The 21,292-nt window shown below is 49.0% G+C and overlaps 1 protein-coding gene across 3 annotated transcripts in view; it reads left to right on the forward strand.

Moving 5' to 3' along the window:
- The window catches only part of gpatch1 (G patch domain containing 1), a 72,714-nt gene that overhangs the window by 29,035 nt on the left and 22,387 nt on the right, over window positions 1-21,292 (forward strand). For 2 of the 3 annotated variants that reach the window (XM_072280023.1, XM_072280025.1), the window contains exons 9-17: window positions 1,224-1,303; window positions 3,480-3,684; window positions 5,411-5,641; window positions 6,379-6,557; window positions 10,507-10,634; window positions 12,144-12,277; window positions 15,903-16,078; window positions 18,897-19,098; window positions 20,249-20,380. In XM_072280023.1, the coding sequence (XP_072136124.1) occupies window positions 1,224-1,303; window positions 3,480-3,684; window positions 5,411-5,641; window positions 6,379-6,557; window positions 10,507-10,634; window positions 12,144-12,277; window positions 15,903-16,078; window positions 18,897-19,098; window positions 20,249-20,380 (1,467 nt within the window). The remainder of the gene's footprint in view (window positions 1-1,223; window positions 1,304-3,479; window positions 3,685-5,410; window positions 5,642-6,378; window positions 6,558-10,506; window positions 10,635-12,143; window positions 12,278-15,902; window positions 16,079-18,896; window positions 19,099-20,248; window positions 20,381-21,292) is intronic. The other variant, XM_072280024.1, reaches the window with a different exon arrangement.

The following is a 21,292-nucleotide window of genomic DNA, read 5'->3' on the forward strand; positions in this document are numbered from 1 at the left end:
AATAGACCTTGTAATGTTGCAGCTCTATAAAAAACCCTGGTTAGACCATACTTGGAATATTGTGTTCAGTTCTGTTCACCTCCGTATTGGAAGGATGTGGAAGCTTTGCAGAGCTTGGAGAGATTTACTAGGACGCTGCCTGGGTTAGAGTGCATTTCTCTTTGGAGTGAAGAAGGCTTGTTTCCTAGGGCAGAAATAATTAATATAAGGTGGCAAAGTGTTAAAGGATTGGTGGAAATATGGGGGGATGCCAGAGGTATTTTTTTTTAACACGGAGAGTGATGGGTATGTGGAATGTGCTGCCAGGAGTGGCGGTAGAGGTAGATACATTAAGGGTATTTCAGAGAATCTTAGATAGACACATGGCTGATTTAAAAAAAAAAAATGAAGGGCTGTGTGGGAGGAAAGAGCTAGATTGATCTTCGAGTAAGGTAAGGTCAGCATGACATGGGTTGAAGGACCTGTACTGTGCTACGTTCTTCCAGCATAATATGTGAGGATTTTACTCACATGCTACGTCATCACATCTACGTGCTGGGGTTTAAAAATAACAAACTCCGCTTACAAGCTAATAACAAATCACATGCAGGGTGTTGCCTGGATTTGGGGCTCTGAGCTACAAGCATAGGTTGCGTGGACTTGGATGTTATTCCCTGGAACACTGAGAGGTGACCTGCTAGGGGTATATAAGATCATAAATGGGGAAGTTATTGAAAACAAGAGGGCACAGGTTTAAGATCAGAGGAGAGAGATTAAAGACAAGATCCTCATTATAGGAAGGATGTGTAAGATTTAGAGAGGGTGCGGAGATTTACCAGGATACTGCCTGGATTCAACAGCATGAAGGAGTGAAGGAGACCTTTTCCTAAGGCAGAAATAACACTAATATGAGACGGAATAATTTTAAGGTGATTAGCGGAAATATAGGGGTGATGTCAGAAGTAGATTTTTTTTACACAGAGACTGGTGGGTAGTGGAATGGCCTCGCCAGGGGTGGTGGTAGAGGCAGATACATTAAAGGCATTGAAAAGACTCTTAGATAGGCACATGGATGATAGACAAATGAAGGTCTGTGTAGGAGGGAAGGATTAGATCGATCCTGGAGTAGGTTAACAATGAACTATTCTACGTTCTATGAACGCTGGATCAGACTGAGGGGTGCAGGTCTCCACACCATCTCTCCTGTCCCCTCTGTCACCAGCCTAATTCACTCTGTGTTGCAGGCTCAGATATTCCGACAGGATACATCGGCAAACTGCTGGAGGGTTTCACACTGGGATCCAAGCTGCCCAAATCAATGAAGGTACTTGTGACACCTTGTATGCCTGTGGGGTGACCGAAGGATGGAGTATTGTGGATGGGCTTCGTCAGCCTAGTAGGCGGGTTCTTTGTCTGTTGATCCCAGGATGTGCCGTGTGGGTGAAAGGCACTGCACAGTCCTGCTCCACGTAAGGGGAGAACGCAGAGCCAAAGGACTAGCCAGGGAGCCCAGTCTGTGAGCTCACCCCTGGGGCTGGGAGGGACAACACTGGGAGGCTCTTGGCATCCTGGCCATCGTCGGTCAGTACACTGAGTACAGGAGTTAGGCAGTCACATTACAGCTGTACCTGTACATTAATGAAACTTTATTTGGAGAATTACATGCAGTTCTGGTCACTCAACTGTTGGAAGAGTTAAAGATAAAGATTCGATTTATTTGTCACATGTACATCAAAACATTGAAATATACAGTAAAATATATCATTTGCATCAATATAGTCCGAGGATGTGATGGGGGAAGGTTGCTAGTGTCGTCAAGCTTCTAGCCCCAACATAGCATGCCCACAATACACTAACCCTAACCTGTATGTCTTTGGAATGCGGGAGGAAATCAGCATCCAGAAGAATCCCACGTGGTCACAGAGAAGCGACACTTCACCTGTGAGTCTGTTGGGGTCATTTACTGTGTTCGGTGCTCCCGGTGTGGCCTCCTGTACATCGGTGAAACCCAATGTCGATTGTTTCACTGAGCATCTATGCCCTGTCCACCAGAGCAAGCAGGATCTCCCAGCGGCCACCCATTTTAAATCCACTTCCCATTCCCATTCTGATATATCCATCCATGGCCTCCTCCACGGCCTCCTCCACTGTCGTGATGTGGCCACACTTAGGTTGGAGGAACAACACCTTATATTCTGTTTGGGTAACTTCCAACCTGATGGCATGAACATCAATTTCTCAAACTTCCAGTAATGGCTCCCCCTTCACCATTTCCCATCCCTTATTCCTCTTTCACCTTATCTCCTTGCCCGCCCATTGCCTCCCTCTGGTGCTCCTACTCCCTTTTCTTTCTTCCATGGCCTTCTGTCTGCTTCACCAATCAACTTCCCAGCTCCTTACCTCATCCCCTCCCCCTCCAGGTTTCACCTATCACCTGGTGTTTCTCTCCCCTCTCTCCCCACCTTTTAAATCTACCTCTCAGCTTTTTACTCCAGTCCTGCTGAAGGGTTTTGGCCCGAAACGTCAACTGTACTTTTTTCTCATAGTTGCTGCCTGGCCTGCTGAGTTCCTCCAGCATTTTGTGTGTGTTGCTCAAACATTCTTTACTGGTATCTCATCTCAGCTTAGTGGAAGAACAAGCTAGACCAAAACCATCTATAGTCATGCTACTCAGGCTCTTGGGATACATTGGACCATAAGATATAGGAGTAGAATTAGGCCATTTGGCCCATCGAGTCTACTCTACCATGTCATCAGTCTGATCAAATTTTCCTGTCAGCCCCACCCCAATCTCCTGACTTCTCCCCATATCCCTTAATGCCCTGACCAATCAAGATTTTGTCAACCTCGGCCTTAAATATAAAGACTTGGTCTCATAGCTGCCCGTGGCAAAGAATTCCACTGATTCACCACTCTCTGGCTAAAGAAATTCTTCCTCATCTCCATTCTAAAATTATGCCCCTCTATACTGAGCCTGTGCCCTCTGGTCTTCGACTCTCCCACCACAGGAAACATCCTCTCCACATCCACTCCACCAAGGCCTTTCACCATTTGAAAGCTTTCAATGAGGTTCCCCCTCATCCTTCTGAATTCCAGCGAATATAGGCCCAAAGCCATTAGACACTCTTCATATGACAAGCTGTTCAATCTGGAATCATTTTCGTGAATCTTCTTTGAACCCTCTTATTTTTTTCTTTGTGACTGTGTCTTTTTCTGAAATTGTAACCGTATGTTTGTGTACTGTTGGTAATGTGTTTTGCACCTTGCCCCCCGGAGGAATACTGTTTAATTTGGCTGTATTCATGTACAGTTAAATGATTAAACATGAACCTGATGTGCATTCCAAATAGAGACAAAACATTGGGAAACCAGGCCACATTCCAACCTGACACACCCAGCTTCCATTTTATTTTATCACAATTAACTCTTACCTTACAGACAGTGGGGAGAGGGCCTGCGACTGTCTTTAACCGTTCATGTTCACCTGTTCCTTGCCCCAGGTATACGAACCTCCAGAACTGCCCAGGGATTACCGACCCGTTCACTACTTCCGGCCAGTGGTGCCTTCAGGTGCCGTCAGCAGCACAGTGGCCCAGGCCCTGCTGGAATCGACAGGGCAGCTCAGCAGTGACACGACCATAAAGAGCCGTCACCAGCTGAACGCAGCTCAGCGCAGGGAGCTGCTGGGAGAGAGAGCTCTGCCAGGTACAGCACCCTCCTCAGCACCAGGCCTTTGCCTTGAGGAGAGAGACCAAAGCACAACTCATGGAGTACCCACGTGTAGTAAATTTATTATCAGAGTACATATATGTCACCATATACAGCCCCAAGGTAATCAGTCAGCGGTATGTCATGTGTACACTGAGTCACTCTGTGCTAAATAGAGAAGGAACGTGCATGTGTACAGAATCTTTCACAACATTCATGTGTGTCGAGTGAGAGAGCAACATTGAAGAACATTCCGGCCTCTGGTCATTACCGTGACTGATGACTGCACAGTATTTGCACCACATTACCACAGGTAATACCCAAACACTGGGGAGCGCTCGCTCCTTCAAGGTCCCAGTGGATCATTAGCATCTGTCTTGAGTTTGTCTTATCGGAAAGATGGCATTTCTGACAGTGTGGCATTCCGCCTGTAATGCCACTGGGGCTGTGTGGCACTCCGCCTGTACAGTCCCACCAGCTGTGTGGGATAATGGCTACACCACTCCTCTGGCTGTGTGGCACTCCGCCTGGTACTGCCCTGCTGGCTGTGTGGCACTCTGCCTGCTACTGCCCTGCTGGCTGTGTGGCACTCCACCTGCTACTGCCCTGCTGGCTGTGTGGCACTCCGCCTGGTACTGCCCTGCTGGCTGTGTGGCATTCCATCTGGTACTGCCTTGCTGGCTGTGTGGCACTCCGCCTGGTACTGCCCTGCTGGCTGTGTGGCATTCCATCTGGTACTGCCCTGCTGGCTGTGTGGCACTCCGCCTGGTACTGCCCTGCTGGCTGTGCGGCACTCCACCTGGTACTGCCCTGCTGGCTGTGCGGCACTCCTCCTGGTACTGCCCTGCTGGCTGTGTGGCATTCCATCTAGTACTGCCCTGCTGGCTGTGTGGCATTCCATCTGGTACTGCCCTGCTGGCTGTGTGGCACTCTGCCTGGTACTGCCCTGCTAGCTGTGTGGCACTCTGCCTGGTACTGCCCTGCTGGCTGTGTGGCACTCTGCCTGGTACTGCCCTGCTAGCTGTGTGGCACTCCGCCTGGTACTGCCCTGCTGGCTGTGTGGCATTCCATCTGGTACTGCCCTGCTGGCTGTGTGGCACTCTGCCTGGTACTGCCCTGCTAGCTGTGTGGCACTCCGCCTGGTACTGCCCTGCTGGCTGTGTGGCATTCCATCTGGTACTGCCCTGCTGGCTGTGTGGCACTCTGCCTGGTACTGCCCTGCTAGCTGTGTGGCACTCCGCCTGGTACTGCCCTGCTGGCTGTGTGGCATTCCATCTGGTACTGCCCTGCTGGCTGTGTGGCACTCTGCCTGGTACTGCCCTGCTAGCTGTGTGGCATTCCATCTAGTACTGCCCTGCTGGCTGTGTGGCGTTCCATCTAGTACTGCCCTGCTGGCTGTGTGGCACTCCGCCTGGTACTGCCCTGCTGGCTGTGTGGCTAACTACATGTACCGCACCTCTTGCTGTGTGATTATCTCCAAGAGGGATTTCTTTCTTGTAGTTTGAGAAGTTTCCTGGGATTTGTTAAAACCTTAAATTTACTTTGTAAGCTTAAGTTATTGGTTATTGACAGCCTGGGATTGATAAGTTACTGGTTATGGATGGACGATTGGATAAGTTGATAGTTACTGATGGAACAGTGCTGGTGAATTGCTAGTTACTGACTGTGTGGTGGATCATATACTTGCTCCTGGAGATCTGAAGGTTTCTTCTGTTACCTGCAGGGCCCTGCTCAGTGTTCGATCTCCTTGCTGAAGAGGATAAGTTGAGGCTACAGGAGGTGCAGCGAACAGCAAGCCATGTTCCCAGCCCACACCCGCCTGGGCCACTGCCCTCCCAGCCCAGCAGCAGTGGGTGCTTGGCCAGATCCAGTGAGTTTAAACCCTTCCTGAAGGAGCCTGAAAAGCAGAAGCGGTACGAGGAGTACGTGAGGAAGCTGAACGCTGGCCATCATGGTGAGAGTGGTCGGTGCCTCTGCTTTGTGTTGGCCCATATGCTGATGTCTTCCTTGTCCTGACTGATGGCCACTGTTGCAACATCTTCCACCAACTCTCGGCACCCGCCCCCCCCCCCCCCCCCCCCCACCAGCCTCAATAGGGAGAAGATTCCAGACTCCCATCCCTCGTGTGAAGAAGTGGGCGGTGAGAGGACAGGACAGGAATCAGAGTCAGGTTTAATATCACTGGCGTCTATCATGAAATTAGTTTTGTGGAAATAATACAGTGCAATACCTATAAACTATGAATTATAATAAGTATATATTAAAAAAATTAAGTAGTGCAAAAAGATATTGAGGTAGTTGCCTCTGGCAACTCATTCCATATACTCACCACCCTCTGCATGAAAGTGTTCTCCTCAGGCCCCTTTTGAAACTTTCCCCTCTCACCCTAAGACTTGGTCTCCCCTTTCCTGGGGAAATAACTGTTACCTTATCATTGCCTCTCACCATTTTAAACATTTCTGCTAGGTCACCATTCTCCTACGCTCCAAGAATAAAGACGCAGCCTGGTCAATCGCTCCCTCTGGTCCTGGCAATACGTTCAATTCCCTGCTGTCCATCCAGGAGCGGCGCAGCTCACGGGAAAAACTGACTTCTTGGGTCAGCCGGTCACCTTCTGATGTGAAGGCGTGGAGGCTTGGTTGCACTGCCTGCCCCCTGTAACCCCACCCTGTTGTGTGTGACTTTCCTTAGATGCCCTGAACATCAGCCTGGACCCCAGCATGACGGAATGGGAGCAGGGGCGTGAGCGGGAGGAATTCAGCAGAGCCGCAGCTCTGTATCGCCCCATCAGCGCCTCCTTGTCCTCCCGCTTCACTCGTGCCAAGCTGCCGGATGACTCGGACCAAATGGAGGTCCCAGAACAACAAGAGGTAGTCTGAGGCGGTGTGGGGGTGGGGGAGCATCGTCACTCTGGTGGTGGGTGAGTCACAAGCACACATCTTTAAGGGGATCAGAGGGTGGTGAGAGTGTGGAATGAGCTACCAGCGCAAGAGGTGAATGCAGATCCAATTTCAATGTTAAAGCAAAGTTTGAACAGGCCCATGGACGGGCCAGCCGGTGCTGTAGTGGCATCAGCACCAGACTTTGAGGTGGATGGTCCTGAGCTTGAATCTGGCTGGGCAGCAGTATCTGCGCAGAAGAAAACCCTGGCAACTTACTCCCGTATCTTGCCACGAAAACCTTATGGACAACTTCACTATTGCTAGGGGCACCATGAGTCGACAATGACTCGATGGCACTCAACAACAACAGCATGGATGGGAGGGATGTTGGAGGTCTACGGTCTGGATGCAGGTCGATGGGACTAGGCAGTCCCATGGGATCAATAAACTATTAATCTAGGCACGGATTAGTTGGTTCAAGGGGCCTGTTTCTGTGTAGTGTTCTATGTCGTGCCGAGTTGTGAGGGACACGTGTCCCGTGTCTTAAACAAAAGAGCAATGCTGGTTGCACTTCGGTGATCTGGGAACTCACCTGTGGTTAGAAACCCAGCAATTTCCTGTCTTGCCTCAATATTACGGGATAGATCCCATCGGGCTCTGTGGACTTGTAGTTTAATGTTCTTCAGGAGACTTTTGTTCTCCTTCTTAATGTTAGCCCTAGAATGTCAACACACCAATACCTGATCTCCTTTATTGTATACTATACAAAGTACATCGCCCAGAAACAGGCCCTTCAGCCCAACTCATCTGTGCTGACTGTGTTGCCCAGCTTGTTAGTCCAGTCTGCCTGCCTTTGACCTTTAGCCCTCTGATCTTCTCCTATCCTTTATACTGTATACTTTATTGTTGTCAAACAATTGGTACTAGAACATACAATCATCACAGCGATATTTGATTCTGCGCTTCACACTCCCTGGATTACAAATATTAAATATTATAAATATTACAAATAGTTAAAATTAGTAAATATTAAAAATTTAAATTATAAATCATAAATAGAAAGTAGAAAAATGGGAAGTAAGGTAGTGCAAAAAAACCGAGAGGCAGGTCCGGATATTTGGAGGGTATGGCCCAGATCCGGGTCTTAAACCCATCCATGGACTTATCCGCAAACAATTCTGCAGATGCTGGAAGTTCAAGCAACACACATAAAAGTTGCTGGTGAACGCAGCAGGCCAGGCGGCATCTCTAGGGTCTCGGCCTGAAACGTCGACTGCACCTCTTCCTAGAGATGCTGCCTGGCCTGCTGCATTCACCAGCAACTTTGATGTGTGTTGCATGGACTTATCCGGATGGTTTTTAGTGTTAATGTAAATGTTACTACTGTAATCACGACTTCGGTAGCTCATTTCAAATATGCACTGCCTTTTGTGTGAAGAAATGTGCCTTTCAGAATAGTACAGCACAGGCCCCTGAGCCCAGAGTAGTACGGCACAGGCCCCTGGGCCCGGAGTGGTACGGCACAGGCCCCTGGGCCCGGAGTGGTACGGCACAGGCCCCTGAGCCCAGAGTAGTACGGCACAGGCCCCTGGGCCCAGAGTAGTACGGCACAGGCCCCTGGGCCCGGAGTGGTACGGCACAGGCCCCTGGGCCCGGAGTGGTACGGCACAGGCCCGTCGGCCCAGAGTGGTACGGCACAGGCCCCTGGGCCCAGAGTGGCACGGCACAGGCCCCTGGGCCCAGAGTAGTAGCGCACAGGCCCCTGGGCCCGGAGTAGCATGGCACAGGCCCCTGGGCCCAGAGTGGTACAGCACAGGCCCGTCGGCCCAGAATAGTACGGCACAGGCCTCTGAGCCCAGAGTAGTACGGCACAGGCCCCTGGGCCCGGAGTGGTACGGCACAGGCCCCTGGGCCCAGAGTGGTATGGCACAGGCCCCTGAGCCCAGAGTAGTACGGCACAGGCCCCTCGGCCCGGAGTAGCACAGCACAGGCCCCTGGGCCCGGAGTAGCACAGCACAGGCCCCTGGGCCCAGAGTGGTCGGCACCGGCCCCTCGATTCACAACTTACTCACCGATCAATCGAACCCTGCCCTCCTACGCAGCCCATAACCCCACATTGTTCTTACATCCACGCGCCTGCCTAAGAGTCTCTTGATGTCCCTCGTGTATTTGCCTCCACCACAACTCCCAGCAGTGCGGTTTAGGCACCACCACTCTCAATGTGTAGAACCTGCCTCTGCCATCTCCCCTAAGCTTTGCTCCTTAAATTCATCTTAAATGTTCTGTGGAATTGGCTATTGCTGGACAAAAGTCTCTGGCTGTCCACTCTACCTATGTGTTTCATAAACTTGTATACACCTCGCGAGTTGTCCCTCATTCTCCTTTACTCCAAAGTGAAAAGCCTTTGCTCAACCTATCCTCATGGGACATGCATTCTGGTAAATCCCCTCTGCACCCTCTCTAAAGTCTCTCCATCTTTCCTATAATGAGGCTCTTGCCTCTGATCTCTCCCGTCTGATCTTTAACCTGTGCCCTCTTGTGGTCAGTAACCTCTCCCTCAGGAAGCAGACTGTGTGCTTTCTCCCTTTTTATGATTCTGTGTACTGTGCCTCTATCAGATCACCCCTTCCATGGAATAAAACACGAGTCCACACAACTCCCTCTTTTAGTCCAGGACTCCAAATCCAGGCAACCTACTGCTAAGTTATTCTGCATGTGATTTGTAATTAGCTTGTAAGTGAAGTTTGTATTTTTAAAACCCAGTACATAGACGTGATGACGTAGCAAGTGAGTAAAATCCTTGCATATTATGCTGCAGTGCACAGATCAGGAAGAACATAGAACAGTACAGCACAGCACAGCACAGTATAGGCCCTTTGACCCATGTTGTGCCAACCTTTTAAACTATTTCAAGATCTGACTAACCTATCCCTCCCAAATCGCCCCCCATTTTTCTTCCAAATGATGTGCCTATCAAAGAGTCACTTAGATGTCTCTAATGTATCTGTTTCTAGCACCACCCCTGGCAGGGTGTTCCACCCACCAATCATTTCGTGTAAAAAAAAATACTTAGCATGTAAACGTTTAAAATTTCCACCTTAAAGCTATGCCCTTTAGTATGTGACCTCACACCTTATGCCCTCTAATATATGACCTACGAGACTATGCCCTCTGGTATGACTCCTCTCACCCAATACCCTCTGGTATGCGACCTCTCACCCTGTGCCCTCTGGTATGAGACCTCTCACCCTCTGCCCTCTGGTATGCGACCTCTCACCCTCTGCCCTCTGGTATGTGACCTCTCACCCTCTGCCCTCTGGTGTGCGACCTCTCACCCTCTGCCCTCTGGTACGCGACCTCTCACCCTCTGCCCTCTGGTATGCGACCTCTCACCCTGTACCCTCTGGTACGTGACCTCTCACCCAATGCCCTCTGGTATGCGACCTCACACCCAATGCCCTCTGGTATGCGACCTCTCACCCAGTGCCCTCTGGTATGAGACCTCTCACCCTGTGGAAAGTCTCTAACTATCTACCCTGACTATGCCTCTCATGGGCTGGGATGGGGTGAAATATGCTGAGCAACGAAGTTAATACAGAAATCCCACACGGAGTCCATCTCTTCCCTACCACCAAGATTGACTACTATCATACCACCTGAGCCCTCATGTCCCAGCTGAACCCCCGCCTCTCTGTTAACCTCCAGCTGACCACTGCCCCCCCGCCAGCTGACCCCTCCTCTCTCTGTCACCTCCCCCAAGCTGATTGCTGCTCTCTCTGTCCCCTCCACGCAGCGGACCCCTGCTCTCTGTCGAACCCCCAGCTGACCCTTCCTCTCCCTCCCCCCCCCCCCGCTGACCCCTGGCTCTCTGCCACCTCCCCGGCTCACCTCTGCCCACTCTGTCGCTCCAGATGACCCCTGCCCTCTCTCTGTACAGGGTGACGTCAATGACAAGGAGGCTGCAGTGAAAATGAAGATGTTTGGGGCTCTGACCAGAGACAAGTTTGAGTGGCATCCTGACAAACTGCTCTGCAAACGGTTCAATGTCCCAGACCCCTACCCTGGGTACGTAGAGTTTTCAGTCCTCACTGGGCTGTGGTTGTCTGACCCCTACCCTGGGTAAGTACAGAGTTTTCGGTCCCCACTGGGTTGTGGGTGTCTGACCCCTACCCTGGGTAAGTACAGAGTTTTCAGTTCTCACTGGGTTGTGGGTGTCTGACCCCTACCCTGGGTATGTACAGAGTTTTCAGTCCCCACTGGGTTGTGGGTGTCTGACCCCTACCCTGGGTATGTACAGAGTTTTCAGTCCCCACTGGGCTGTGGGTGTCTGACCCCTACCCTGGGTATGTACAGAGTTTTCAGTCCCCACTGGGTTGTGGGTGTCTGACCCCTACCCTGGGCACGTACAGAGTTTTCAGTCCCCACTGGATTGTGGGTGTCTGAGACCCCTACCCTGGGTACTTACAGAGTTTTCGGTCCCCACTGGACTGAATATCTGGTGCCCCGACACTGGGTACATACAGCATGTTTGGTCACATGCTGAACTGTGTGATCTCCACCCACTCTCTTACCTAGTGCAACCTGATCGTCACCTTTCCCCCCTCTTCAGTCCCCCAATCACCACTCGCCTCTCCTTAGGACCCGAAGCGTCGACATTTCCTTTCCTGCCACTGATTCTGTCGACCTGAGGAGTTCCTAAGTCAGCAAACTGCCTGTTGTTTGTGTAGTGAATTACAGTTGTTGAGTGTGCAGGAAACGAGCTCTCAGTAGATGAAAGAGGGTCTCAGAGCAGAATATGTGGGAACCTTCAATACTCGCTGAGCAAGCAATCAACATAGCACTCCCTCTCCCTCTCCCTCTCCCTCTCCAGACCACAGGATCAAATTGACTGGACAGGACTTTAAACCTGACATACTAGTGGCAGGTGATAGCAGAGTCGGCGGGTGAGTGAGACCAGCTGTTCTGCCAGAGATATGGAGGTTGTTGGGTCTTAGAGTCACAAAGGCCCTTCGGCCCACTGGGATGGTGCTATCCATTAACCACTCATTTAGAGTGATAGAACACTCCAGCACAGAAACAGGACCTTTGGTCCATCTAGTCCATGCCACTGTATGGTATGGGTGCCATGGTAACAGAGCAGCTAAGGGCGGGGGTGTCGGAGTTTGGAGTTCAGTTCCGGCATCACCTGTAAGAACTTCATACGTCCTCCCCGTGGGATGTGTGGATTTCCTCCCACAGTCTAAAGAGGTTCCAATTAGTAGGTTAATTGATCATTGTAAATTGTTCTGTGATTAGGCTAGGGTTAAAACAGGAGTTACTGGATGGCACGGCTCTGTGTATCTGGAAATAAATAAAATAAATACCAAGCAGTTATTCTGCTTAGACCCATCAACCTGCATCTGGACCATGGCCCAAACGATGAATCCACATTCCAACAGCTCCCTCAGACTGGCACACTTGGGACAACTGGCCGTGGCTGTTAATGTACCAAACTGCATAGCTTTGGGATTTGTTCGACTTTCTCTCTGGACTGTTTTGTGACAACTCTATGTACCTTGATGCTTGATTCTACAGGTCAACAGTTGTTGGACTGCTTAAGGTGAAACGAGACAAGTATTCGGTGTTCAACTTCTTAACGGCTCCCTCTGTTCCTGCATCCAGTGGGATGGAGCCAACAAAGGGATCTGGACAGTCAAACACGTCATCTAGTGAGTGGTTATCAACATATGGGGACTTCAACTACCCTGAGGGTAATGGGCACATCACCTAGTGAGTGGTTATCAGCATATGGGGACTTTAGTTGAAGCGGGCACGGGTGCAGGGGATATTGAGGGAATTCAATTACCCTGAGAGTAATGGGCACTCAGTCAGGTGCACAGAGTATTGAGGGAATTCAGTTACCCTGAGGATAGTGGGCACTCAGTCAGGTGCAGGGGGTATTGAGAGCAGAGAACTCCTGAAACACATTCGGGTTCTGTGTAGCATACCAGGCAAGTGAGGAATGAGCTGGTCAATGCATATCCAAAGATAAGAACATTAGAAGGTAACTAAGGATTGTGTGCAGTTCTGCACAGGTACGTTCCAATGAGACAGGTAAGTTATGGTAGGGTACAGGAACCGTGGTGTACAAAGGCTGTAATAAATCTAGTCAAGAAGAAAAGAAAAGCTTACAAAAGGTTCAGAGAGCTAGGTAATGTTAGAGATCTAGAAGGTTATAAGGCTAACAGGAAGGAGCTTAAAAAGGAAATTAGGAGAGCCAGAAGGGGCCATGAGAAGGACTTGGTGGGCAGAATTAAGGAAAACCCCAAGGCATTCTACAAGTATGTTAAGAGCAAGAGGATAAGACATGAAAGAATAGAACCTATCAACTGTGACAGTGGGAAAGTGTGTATGGAACCAGAGGAAATAGCAGAGGTATTTAATGATAACTTTACTTCAGTATTCACTATGGAAAAGCATCTTGGTGATTGTAGTGCTGACTTGCAGCAGACTGAAAAGCTTGAGTATGTAGATATTAAGAAAGAGGACATGCTGGAGCTTTTGGAAAGCATCAAGTTGGATAAGTCTCTGGGACTGGATGAGGTGTACCCCAGGCTACTGTGGGAGGTGAGGGAGGAGATTGCTGAGCCTCTGGCGATGATCTTTGAATCATCAATGGGGACGGGAGAGGTTCCGGAGGATTGGATGTTGCGGATGTTGTTCCTTTATTCAAGAAACAAAGTGGAGAGAGCCCAGGAAATTATAGACCAGTGAGTCTTACTTCAGTGATTGGTAAGTTGATAGAGAAGATCCTGAGAGGCAGGATTTATGAACATTTGGAGAGATATAATATGATTAGGAATAGTCAGCATGGCTTTGTCAAGGGCAGTTTGTGCCTTACGAGTCTGATTGAATTTTTTGAGGATGTGACTGAACACATTGATGAAGGAAGAGTAGTAGATGTAGTGTATATGGATTTCAGCAAGGCATTTGATAAGGCACCCATACAAGGCTTATTGAGAAAGTAAGGAGGCATGGGATCCAAGGGGACATTGCTTTGTAGATCCAGAACTGGCTTGCCCACAGAAGGCAAAGAGTGGTTGTAGACGGGTCATATTCTGCATGGAGGTCTGTCACCAGTGGTGTGCCTCAGGGATCCGTCCTGGGACCCTTATTCTTTGTGATTTTTGTAAATGACCTGGATGAGGAAGTGGAGGGATGGGTTAGTAAGTTTGCTGATGACACAAAGGTTGGAGGTGTTGTGGATAGTGTGGAGGGCTGTCAGAGGTTACAGCAGGACATTGATAGGATGCAAAACTGGGCTGAGAATTGGCAGATGGAGTTCAACCCAGATAAGTGTGAGGTCATTCATTTTGGTAGGTCAAATATGATGGCAGAATATAGTATTAATGGTAAGACTCTTGGCATTGTGGAGGATTAGAGGGATCCTGGGGTCTGAGTCCATAAGACGCTCAAAGCAGCTGCATAGGTTGACTCTGTGGTTAAGAAGGTATACGGTGTATTGGCCTTCATCAATCGTGGAATTGAACTTAGGAGCCGAGAGGTAATGTTACAGCTATATAGGACCCTGCTCAGACCCCACTTGGAGTACTGTGCTCATTTCTGGTTGACTCACTACAGGAAGGATGTGGAAGCCATAGAAAGGGTACAGAGGAGATTTACAAGGATGTTGCCTGGATTAGGGAGCATGCCTTATGAAAACAGGTTGAGTGAACTCGGCCTTTTCTCCTTGGAGTGATGGAGGATGAGAGGTGACCTGATAGAGGTGTATAAGATGATGAGAGGCATTGATCGCGTGGATAGTCAGAGGCTTTTTCCCGGGGCTATAATGGTTGCCAGAGGAGGACACAGGTTTAAGGTGCTGGGGAGTAGGTACAGAGGAGATGTCAGGGGTAAGTTTTTTACTCAGAGAGTGGTGGGTGCATGGAATGGGCTGCCGGCAACGGTGGTGGAGGTGGATACGATAGGGTCTTTTAAGAGACTTTTAGATAGGTACACGGAGCTTAGAAAAATAGAGGGCTATGGGAAGCCTAGTAATTTCTAAGGTAGGGACATGTTTGGCACAACTTTGTGGGCCGAAGGGCCTGTATTGTGTTGTAGGTTTTCTATATTTCTAAGAGTAGGGACTGTTGAGTTTCGAATAGGACAAGTGTGCACAGTGGGATAATGTGCTCAGTTGAGGACAGGCGTTAGCTGATGTTTTTGTGACTGAGGGCTGTTACCTGTGCATCGGCTGAGCTCAGCACTGATCCCTGATGTTTTCGTCTACACTGTGTTTTAGAATTAAATGTCGAGTATTGGTCGTGCTTGTGACAGTGAGGAAAAGAGCTTCAGTCTGCAGGAATGTATCAACAGTCTGGTCAGAGAGGAATCAATGGTCTAGTCAGGGTGAGGTGGATGGGGTGGGGACACACAGGAGAAAGGTGGGAGGGGAGACGATTGGGGGCCAATGTCAGGGAGAGGCTGGTCAGTGGGTGAAGGTGCAGATGGAAGGGGTTATTGTCAGGGAGAGACAGACGGGCAGGTCAGTGGGTGGAGGGGCAGATGATGGATGGGCGTTGTTGTCAGGGAGAGAGCCAGTCAGGTCACCACATCACAGGAAAGGTGTGACTCTGTTGGAGAGGTTGCATATTGCCCTGCCTGGAAGAACTGGATAGAATGAGGTTGTTTTCCATAAAAGATGCTGAGGAAATTACTTCAGCAACACAGAATCGCTCGAGGTCGAATCAACGAAAAGGATCTCTTTCCCTTGGCAGGTGGGCAGATCCCACCTGGAGAGTGGCATCCTTCTGAGTGGAGACGGTAACCCCAGTGGCGTAGCAGTTAGCATGATGCTGTTTCTCGGGGCGCTGGGCACTGCAGTTTGGAATTCAATTTTGGTGTTCTCTGTACATCCTCCCCATGGAATGTGTAGGTTTTCTCTGGATGTTCTGGTTTCCTCCCACAGTCCAAAGTTGTATTGGTTGGTAAGTTGATTAGTCACTGTAATTTGTCCCGTGATTAGGCTAGGGTTAAACTGGTGGGTTACTGGGCGGTCAGCTGGAAGGGCTAGAAGGGGCTGTTCTATGCTGTACTGTATCTTCATAGTAAAGTAAATAAATAAATCTCACTGGAGGGTGGCAACCTTCTGAAATGTTAGCAAGCAGTAACTGTATCTCACTGAGCACGAGGTGAAGCTGAGGTCCGCACACTTGTAGGCAGGGCACTGGGCTGAGTGCGGTTCTCTGCTGGTAGTGGTAGTTGGTCAGTGGGAAGGTTTCCAGTGTTGTCAGTTCTCTGTGCTGTTATGAGCCATATTAATCCATCCCACAAATTCTCTGCTGTCTGATCCAGAAGCTCCTGAATTGAAGCGAAAGTCCAGGTGGGACCTGTCAGCGGAGGACAAGGGGAAAGGTGCTGCTGGACAACCGCGGGCTGTGGCTGGACCTGAAACAGTGCCGGAAAGCAGCTCAGCTCTGCCGCAGGGAGAGAAACCTGGACACAGCCAGCAAAACCAACCGGAAGATAAGGTAAACAACAGGAATTCTGCAGATGCTGAAAATTCAAGCAACACACATCAAAGTTGCTGGTGATCGCAGCAGGCCGGGCAGCATCTCTAGGAAGAGGTGCAGTCGACGTTTCAGGCCGAGACCCTTCGTCAGGACTAACTGAAGGAAGAGTTAGTAAGGGATTTGAAAGTGGGAGGGGGAGGGGGAGATCCAAAATGATAGGAGGAGACAGGAGGGGGAGGGATGGAGCCAAGAGTTGGACAGGTGATTGGCAAAAGGGATACGAGAGGATCATGGGACAGGAGGTCCGGGAAGAAAGACAAGGAGCGAGGGGGGGGAACCCAGAGGATGGGCAAGGGGTATATTCAGAGGGAGAAAAAGGAGAGTGAGAGAAAGAATGTGTGTATAAAAGTAAGTAACAGATGGAGTACGAGGGGGAGGTGGGGCATTAGCGGAAGTTAGAGAAGTCGATGTTCATGCCATCAGGTTGGAGGCTACCCAGACGGAATATAAGGTATTGTTCCTCCAACCTGAGTGTGGCTTCATCTTTACAGTAGAGGAGGCCGTGGATAGACATGTCAGAATGGGAATGGGATGTGGAATTAAAATGTGTGGCCACTGGGAGATCCTGCTTTCTCTGGCGGACAGAGCGTAGGTGTTCAGCAAAGCAATCTCCCAGTCGCATGAAAACCCCAGCAGTTTCTGAGATACTTAAAACACCCCATCTGATACCAATAATCATTCCACCATCAAAGTCACTTAGATGACATTTCTTCCCTGTTCTCATGTTTGGTCTGAACAACAACTGAATCTTTTCACCATGTCTATATGTTTTATGCATTGAGTTGCTGCCACATGACTGGCTAATTGGATATTTACATTAGCGAGCAGGTGACCAGGTATACCTAATAAAGTGGCCCCCGTGCGTATATTGAATAATTCCAGCCTTGGACCCACTGTTACACAATTCTGTTGGGTCATACCACAGCAATCCATCGTGTCCATCCTAGCCATCCTAAATTAATATAATTAGGGCCATCCCTAAAGGCTAACTTACAGTTGTGAGGAAGACAAATGTTAGCATTTGCTTTAAGAGGACTAGAATATAAAACCAAGGATGTGATGCTGAGGGTGTACAAGGCAATGGTCAGACTGTTGGAGTATTGTGAGCAGTTTTGGGCCCCTTATCTAAGAAAAGATATGCTGGCATTGGAGAGTGTCCAGGGGAGGCTCACATGAATTATTCTGGGAATGAAAGGGTTAATGTGTGAGGAGCGTTTGATGCTTCTGAGGATGTATTCACTGGAGTTTAGAAGAATGAGGGGAGGATCTCATTGAAACTTATTGAATATTGAAAGACCTTGATAGAGTAAATTTGGAGAGGATATCTTTAGTTGGGGAGTCCAGGACCATTGGGCACAGCCTCAGAATATAGAGACATTCATTTACGTAAGAACAATAGAAATAAGATCATAAGATATAGGAGCAAAAGTAGGCCATTCAGCCCATCGAGTCTGCTCTGCCATTCAATCATGGGCTGTTCCAATTCTTCCAGTCATTCCCACTCTCCTACTTTCACCCCATACTCTTTGATGCCCTGGCTAATCAAAAACCTATCTATCTCTGCCTTAAATACACCCAATGACTTGGCCTCCACAGCCGCTCATAGCAACAAATTCCACAGATTTACCACCCTCTGACTAAAGTAATTTATCCACATCTCTGTTCTAAAAGAACGTCCTTCAATCCTGAAGTCATGCCCTCTTGTCCTAGGCTCCCCTACCATGGGAAATAACTGCCATGTCTAATCTGTTCAGGCCTTTTAACGTTCTGAATGATTCTATGAGATCCCCCTTCATTCTCCTGAACTCCAGGGAATACAGCCCAAGTGCTGCCAGACATTCCTCATGTGGTAACCCTTTCATTCTATTTGCCTCTTGACAGCCTGCTGCACCTGCAAACCGACCTTTGATTCATGCACAAGCACTCCCAAATCCCTCTGCACAGCAGCATGATGCAATTTTTTACCATTTAAATAATAATCTGCTCTTTCATCTTTCCTTCCAAAGTGGATGACCTCGCATTTACCAACATTGTACTCCATCTGTCAGACCCTTGCCCACTCACTTAACCTATCTATATCTCTTCTCTGCAGACTCTCTGTATCTTCTGCACAATTTGCTTTTCCACTCAATTTAGTATCATCAGCAAACTTAGATATACTACACTCAGTCCCCTCTTCCAGATCTTTAATGTAAATCGTGAACAGTTGCAGGCCCAGCATCGACCCCTGCGACACACCGCTCACCACTGATTGCCAACCAGAGTAACACCCATGTATCCCAACTCTCTGCTTTCTATTAGTTAACCAATCCTCTATCCATACTAATACATCACCCCCGACTCTGTGCATCCTTATCTTATGGATAAGTCAGACAGAGATGAGGAGAAATTTCTTTAGCCAGAGGGTGGTGAATCTGTAAAATTCATTGCCACAGACAGCTGTGGAGGCCAAGTCATTGAGTATATTTAAAGCAGAGGTTGCTAGGTTCTTACTTAGTCAGGGCGTCAAAGGTTACAGGGCGAAAGCAGGAGAGTGGGGTTGAGAGGGATAATAAATCAGCCATCATGGAATAGCAGAGCAGACTCGACGGCCTAATTTGCTGCTGTGTCTTCTGGTGTTACGGTCTTAATACCCTCAACGCTTATCCATTTACAAGTGCCAGACCTGCAGTAGGGTTGAGATGCTTCCTGTTTGATCACCCCCAATGCCAGTCTTGCGAGGCAAGTCTGGAGTGTAGCTTCTGGTTTCCAGGGTAACCCTCCATTGTCCACACAGGCAGATTCTGAGGAGGATGAGAAAAGCCGACTGCCCATGGACTTGTTCAAAGCCGTCTTTGCTAGCTCATCAGAGGAACGATCCTCATCATCATCATCCTCTGATGAAGACGACGAGGACAACAGTGAAACAGAGGCTGCTCCTGAGCAACAAGATACTGTCAAGCCTGGACAGCAAGCTAATTCTCCCAACGATCAGCCAGGTATGGTGATGTCTCTGAGAGTTCACTCAGCACCTCTGTGATCGGTTAATTTCAGGTTTGCTTTTTCCCTTGAATATTCCAATTCCTTGTACGGATCTCTATCGTGAGCAGCTCTGATACTGCTCAGTACCGGAAGAAGTTTCACTCTGAGTCTGACCCTGGGAGTGTGTGGTGTGATGTGATGGTGTAGAGGGAACTTCACTGTGTGTCTGACCCCAGGATTGTGTGATGAGACAGTGCAGAAGGAGCTTCACTCTGTCTGACCTTGGGAGTATATGATGTGATGGTGCAGAGGGATCTTCACTGTGTGTGGAGGGAGCGTCACTCTGGCTACGCCCACACTAGACGGGATAAATCTGTAACCGAAGCTTTTTCTCTTCGTTTTGACCCTCCGTCCACATTGAAACGGCGTTTTCCTCCCCCGAAAACGGAGTTTTTCTAAAACACTCTCCAGAGTGTTTAAATCTGAAAACACCGGTTGGCCATTGTCGTGTGTACGGGGTAACTGGCTAATTTTAAAACCGCTGTCATGACGTGCCGGAACAAATGGTGGCGGCAGCGCAGCATTTCATTGTTTTCGTGAACGCAACCTCCAACACCACAACAATATCTGACAATAGATGTGTAACAGCCTGATGTAGCATTGTATGGAAATACAAGATAACACTGATGCAGACATGTTTTATACATTTAACGAGGTGCTGTATTAATGTATTTATTGCTTGTGTAAACATTCAATAGATACATTTGACACTTTTGCCCAGTAACTCGTTTTATTGCACGTTAAATACAGCAAAATAATACACAAAAACATGGCAAAAGTAAAGGCAAACAAATGAGGTGACAGCAAACTTCACTTTTGCCCAGTAACAAACCTTATTGCATTTAGTTGTAGCTGTCGTCCCTTTCATCAGTGAAGAGACCATGGCTGTAGGAAATGTTTCTGGACAAATGTGCACCAAGTCTTTCATTTGGCAATTTCCTTTTCAGTTTTTCTAGTCTGTAACTGGACAAACGCGCACCAAGTATACTGTTTCCTCTTTGCTTGTTTTCTGTGTGTCCTCATTAAAGCAGATTGTATTGATGCTTGCCCTTTGCTTGACCTTGTACTGGAGCAACTTCTCTGGCTGAAGACAGTTTGTTGTTCCAGATTCGGTGAAGGAGGAGTTGGGTTTCAGAGCGAAAGGACATGATGGCACGACACGACCTGGGCAGTGCAATCCACAGACGTCCCCTGACTCAGAAGAGTTTGGGCCTCGGCTGCCCCCAGCTCTGCTTCATGGTGAGATTATAATCTCTGTAAATTCCTGGTACACCAGAGAGAAATTAAAGTCTTAAGGTATACTGGGGTGATTAATGAAGGTAGAGCTGTAGATTTTGTCTATGTGAACTTTGTGGAGAAAATCCCTCACAGTGGACTCATCCTGAAGATTAAGTTGCATGGGAACCATTATGACTTGGCCAAATAAGTGACTTGGATAAGTGCCGGGTGGGAGATCAGTGGGGATGGATTTGCAGATAAGGGAATCGCCGAGGGACCGATCCCTGCAGAAAGCAGAGAGAGGTGGAGAGGGAAAGATGTGCTTATTGGTGGGGTCCTGTTGAAGGTTGCTTAGTGGTGGGGTCTATACGACCTCGACTATACCTCTTCCCACCCCACCACATGCATAACTACCACGACTATACCTCTTCCCACCTCACCACATGCAAAAATGCCATTCCCTATTCCCAGTTCCTCCGTCTCTGCCGCATCTGCTCTGAGGATGAGGCTTTCCATTCCAGGACATCTCAAATGTTCTCTTTCTTTAAGGATCGTGGTTTCCCTTCTACTGTCATCAATGATGCACTCACCCGCAGCTCCTCCATTTCCCACACTTCAGCCCTCACCCCATCCTCCTGCAACCACAACAGGGACAGAGTTCCCCTTGTCCTCACCTACCACCCAACCAGCCTCCGGATCCAGCACATTATCCTCCGCAACTTCCGCCACCTTCAACAGGACCCCACCACTAAGCACATCTTTCCCTCTCCACCCCTCTCTGCTTTCCGCAGGGATCGGTCCCTCCACGACTCCCTGATCCACACGTCCCTCCCCACGGATCTCCCACCCGGCACTTATCCCTGTAAGCATAAGTGCTACACCTGTCCCTACACCTCCTCTCTTGCCACCATTCAGGGCCCCAAACAGTCCTTC

Source organism: Mobula birostris, chromosome 15 (genome assembly GCF_030028105.1).
Source record: "Mobula birostris isolate sMobBir1 chromosome 15, sMobBir1.hap1, whole genome shotgun sequence".
Taxonomy (NCBI): Eukaryota; Metazoa; Chordata; class Chondrichthyes; order Myliobatiformes; family Myliobatidae; genus Mobula; species Mobula birostris.